At 39.4% G+C, this 5,087-nt stretch overlaps 1 protein-coding gene across 1 annotated transcript; it reads right to left on the bottom strand.

Annotated features, from left to right (window-relative positions):
- Positions 1-256: 256 nt before the first annotated feature.
- Positions 257-4,297, bottom strand: LOC122056282 (putative disease resistance protein RGA4). The gene is made up of 3 exons (XM_042618165.1): positions 758-4,297; positions 535-594; positions 257-447 (listed from the first exon to the last, which is right to left on the bottom strand). The coding sequence occupies exons 1-3, from the start codon at positions 4,137-4,139 to the stop codon at positions 440-442; spliced, it is 3,450 nt and encodes a 1,149-aa protein (XP_042474099.1). The 5' UTR covers positions 4,140-4,297; the 3' UTR covers positions 257-439.
- Between the last annotated feature and the right edge of the window lie 790 nt (positions 4,298-5,087).

The following is a 5,087-nucleotide window of genomic DNA, read 5'->3' as shown; positions in this document are numbered from 1 at the left end:
GGGTTTTACAGAAAATTATTTCTAAAAACAAATTTTATAAATAATTTTTATTTGACTTGACCATAATTGGAATTAAAATACTTCAACTTCTAACGTTTTTGTTTCTTTTTGTATTTTTTTTTCTCAAAAGGGATTATTGAATGGCATGCGAAAATAGTCTATCAAAAGTCACTGTTAAAACAATAGTTTTGGTAATCATGCATTGCGTTTATCAATTTCATGAAATCGATATTACATTCACAAGAGGCAATAAAAATAGTGAAAAGTTCAAAAATGATTTCATTTTTAAAATAGTCCCACAGCCAATCACATATCTTTTGTTTTCAACCATTCCAATTATGCGCAAAGTAAAGTTAAAATAAATATTTAGTAAAACCCCTGACAAGCGATCTAGGAGTCTGTAGAACGAATTGCTCTGCTTCCTTGCTGTCAATTGCAATTATACCTCTGTGGATTAGTTTGAACACTCAGTTATTTTTTAAATAAATAAGCACATTGTAAACCAAGAAAGAAACAGATTATATTGTATCTTACCTCTCGATCTTGTGCGATCGACTCTGAAGAACGGACCGCAGCATTGAGTTTCGTAGATCACTGCAACAATAATAGTAAGACAATATAATGGACATAATTAAAATTTTAAAATAATAAATCTGAAAGACTGGCATAATAATTACTTAAGTTTGAATAAAAGGAATAATTATTTTTTTCTTTTTATCAAACTTTGAATTTTCAACTGACTGATTTCAGTTTGTACCTCTTGTAGAAATATCAATATGTGGCACATGTGAAATGCTCGGCCAATCTTCGCCTGTCTCCCTTTTGCATCTTCTTTCCAGTTGTAGGGAACACTCATCAATGAGCAAAGAGTTCAACAAACGGAGGCCTTGAAGACTCCTTGGAAGCGATTCTAATTGAGGGCAGTTGCGGATTGATAGCTGATGAAGTGATCCGAGATGTTGTAGCCATTCAGGTAAGGTCTTGAGGTTGGGGATATCGCATATATGTAGATCTTCTAGCACACTGGTTGATGGTGCTTCTGTCATCAAGGATTCCAATTCATCACAACAGCAAATACTTAAATTTGCCTGAATGGATCCAGATATCTTCATATCATAAGAAAAATGATGTGAATCACTTATCCACAATTGTCGGAGCGTGTGTAAGTGTTGTAGTTGCCCGCCTAAATTCACTTTCTTGCCGCAAATCTGAATGTCGAACTCATTCAGTGAATTCAGGATTTCTACAAGTATTTCTGACTGCAGTGCGTTGCTGTCAACATTTTTGAAACAGAGATATCGAAGAGAACTAACACGTTCCACTTCTAACGGGAAGGATGCCAAATTGTTACATTCCTCAATGGACAATGAATGGACCATTGTTAGGAGCTGCAATTCATCCATAGGAAGAGATTCGAGTTCATTGCAGCGTCGAATTTCCAATTCCTTTAGGAATGTGAGGTTTCTTAAACAACCAATTGGAAGAGATCTCATGCCCTCCATGTCCTCCAGTATGAGATGAGAAAGAGAAGTCATTCTTCCAAAGCCTGAGACTAGACTCTCATTGCAGTTACGTAGATTAAGAAGTTCAATTCTTGGAAGCCTTGGCATGTTTTTCAGTTTTGGACAATTGCAAATCTCCAATCTCTTCAGTAAAGGGAACAACTCATTGACACCACCTTCATCCTCGGACCATTCCTCTAAATTCGATATCCTTATCAACTTGAGTTCTTGGAGGGAAGGAAAGCCACAGTGCCCATGTAACTCAACACCAATGTGTCGCACTTCATGCATTGTGTCTATGACAAGGCTTCTAAGAAATTGGAGATCTCCAAAATGAGGAATATGCTGACATTTATAGCATTTTTCAAGAACAACTTCAACCAAGTTTGGTAGTTGTGACTCAATCAACCATGTTGGAAATTGTTGGCTCCCGTAATTGGATACCTTCAACTTCTTTAAACTCGTGTTGGGGCAAAGATCTTCCAGCATGCTCATGTCATTAGTGTCCGAACAATTAAATAATAAGGATAACTCATTAAAATCTTTATTCTTCAAAATTTTTCTTCCACCACAAGAATAATTAGTGAAATTCCCAGAAAATTTGATTTCCATTTGTCCATGAAGCTTCAAATCCTCAAGTTCGATAATTGAGCATGAGCCCGTTCTATTCCCGGCAACAAAGCATGATAAACTTCGAAGATTAGTCAGCCGTGACAACCCAGGGGGCATGTGAGTCAAATAATCACAATCGCAATGAAGATAGCAAAGGCTTTGCATATTTCTTAATTTTTTTGGTAACTCTTGAAGGGGATTCTCGGTGAGATTGAGATATCGCAGATTCTGGAGACGAGTAATGGCGTCAGGTTGAACTTTAATCTTATTCCTAGACAAGTTAAGGTACCTCAAATGTATCAAATTTTCAACTGATGTTGGCACCTCTTCTATAAAATTTTCACTTAAATCTAACACCCGGAGGAATTTCAATTTTGAGAGGACAAACTGACGCAGATGGACCTTATCATATAAATGACATTTTCTCAATAATAGGGTACGCAAGTACAATGGCTTCTTGAGTAAACAAGTGTTTGAAAATTTTGCATCTTCTATGCATAAATGGTAGGTTCTCTTTTGAATATCCTTTGGCTGACAATCTTTGCTATTGTAATATTGATCTTTAGATATTGATCGTGTCAGGTCATGCATCAAATCATGCATTGTGGACTCGGTTACATGACGGCCATCATCGCACTTCTTTGAAGGTAGAAAGCATGACCTCAGTACTAGATCATCAAAGATGCTGTTGCCAACTGTTTCGGCATCAAAATTGCCTTCTGAAGATACAAAACCATTTGCTGCCCACATCTGAATCAAGTCATCCTTTTTCATCGCATACTTCTTTGGGAATAGGGCGGCAAATGCAAAACACTTCTTTGACCATGGAGGGAGAGCGTCGTAGCTCAACTTGAGCACAGCTAAGAATTTCTGGTCCTCATCTCTAAGCTGCCAAACTTCACTGTTCAATACAGAGGACCAATAAGTTTCATCTCGAATGCTATGGAGCGCGCTGCCAAGAGATACGGCAGCCAAGGGCACACCGGCACATTTCTCAACAATCTTTTCACCGATTTCCATCAAATTCTCATTTGGTTCTGCGTCTCCAAAAGCAAATTCCCGAAACAAGGACAAACAATCATCCCGGGACAACTGCTGTATTTGGTGGGTCTTGAATGAGCCCATGATCGAAGAGACCTTTTGACTACGGGTAGTCACTAAAACTGTACTTCCTCTTGCCCCGCATGATAAGGCTGCTTTCAGCTCCCTCCACAGTAATGCATCTTCATTCCATACATCATCCAACACGAGCAGAAATCTCTTCCTTGATAAGACTGTTTCTAGTCTCCCCCTCACTAACTCTGGTTCTGAGATGTCGACCTTTGCATCGACAGCCAATTCTAAAATAGACTTCATTATCTCTGTGGGTTTAAAAATTTTTCCAACAACTTTCCAGTACGTGTTAAAATGATCTTTCACCCTCTTATCATTGAAAACATGCCGAGCGAGTGCAGTCTTCCCCAGGCCACCCATCCCAACGATGGCGATGACCTTCAATGTACCACTGCTGCTTCCTTCATCATCCGTTAGCATGTTGACAATCATCTCCTTCTCTGTTTCTCTCCCTATAACAGCCAAGCTATTGTGCGCGTGGATCTCTCCGTAGGCACTTGGGTTACTGCCTTGTGACAAAATTTTAAGGATGGACTTTTCCAGCAAAATAGAATCTAGATTCTCAGTTACTGCTTTTATCATGCCACTTATCTTACTCTTAAATACAAGTTGATTATTATTAGAAGAGAAGAAATCGCGCACCGGCCTGGAATATGCTCTTGATCTTTGCTTCCGCAAAGCTTTGGTGTCGTAGTAATCCACGACATCCTCCACTTCGTAGGCCAAGTGTTTGAGCTTTCTAAGCAAGTTCTTCACAGCGGCATCCGTCACAGTCACAGAGCAGGCCTCAACATCTTGGATCACCATGTCGATAATTGTTGACAACTCCTTGAGCTTCTCCATCCTCCCTTGAATACCAACTAATTCTTTGAAGCCAACCGCATAAGTCGCCAAATCTGCATCCATAGCCATGCCTGCGAGTTGGAAAGATGCACAAGTTGTTTGTCCGCTGTGAATGCTGCTGCTACCTTTGGAGGAGAGGAGAAAGCAATAATTGAGGGGAGATGAGAAGCAATAATTTGCGAGGAGACAACTTCTTTCGGCTCCCAATGATATTGATGTCTTCGGGCTAATAGCTCGGGTGTCTGTATTTATCATCAATTATTCAATGGTAATAAATATATATGATTTATCTTTTCCGTGTTGTTTTATGTTAATTTGGAAATAGATTAATAAAGGTATTGGCCGAGTAAATATCTTTTGATAATTTATCAAAAGATGTACTAAATTTAATGTATTTATCAAAAGACATATCATCATTTGGTATTTACCAAAAGACGCAATTTACCAAAATCTATTTCCAGATTACCCCTCTTGCTAATCTGGCAACCGTCTTTTTCAAACACATTTTTCCAAGCATCCAAGCCGAAAATAGAATTGAAAAATAATTTGTAGTTCGGATGCACGTCTTATCACCGTCTCTCTCCCTCTATCCCTCTGCGTGGTGTTAAAACTTGAAAGAAATATGAACCCTGCGCTTGCCATTACTGTTCGTGCTGGTTGGCGGGATTGCAATAGAGCAGTTAGGTGTTGGTGCAAGCTGCACCAGAATCAAACCTGAGTTTTGATGTTGTCAAAGGTTCAAGTTAAGTCTTGTTATGATCTAACAAGTTGACTGAGTGTGCAGGATGTTTACTCAACCGGGAAAGCCCTAGCTGGAGGCTAGGCAGAAAAGTCTTAGCAGATTGTGGAACCCAGGTGCAAATCCAAGCAGGTCAAGGGGACCCAATGCTTGGTGGTATGATCGAGAGGTCTAGAGGGCTGAAGATCGAAGGAAAGTCCTGGGGAGCCAATCAAGGCTAAGTGAAAAGTCCAAACTAGATCTGGAGGATCAGAGTTTGGCAGGTGGGTTGAGGTAAA

Source organism: Zingiber officinale, chromosome 3B, assembly GCF_018446385.1.
Source record: "Zingiber officinale cultivar Zhangliang chromosome 3B, Zo_v1.1, whole genome shotgun sequence".
Lineage (NCBI taxonomy): Eukaryota > Viridiplantae > Streptophyta > Magnoliopsida > Zingiberales > Zingiberaceae > Zingiber > Zingiber officinale.
Note: the sequence above shows the minus strand (reverse complement) of the source record. Positions and strands in the feature narration are given on the sequence as shown.

Bases quoted from the DNA above. Each gene is read 5' to 3' on its own strand.
- LOC122056282 (XM_042618165.1), bottom strand. From the start codon at position 4,139: ATGGCTATGGATGCAGATTTGGCGACTTATGCGGTTGGCTTCAAAGAA. The intron at 595-757 runs GTACAAACTGAA...TTATTGTTGCAG, and splicing joins TATTGATATTTCTACAAGAG to TGATCTACGAAACTCAATGC.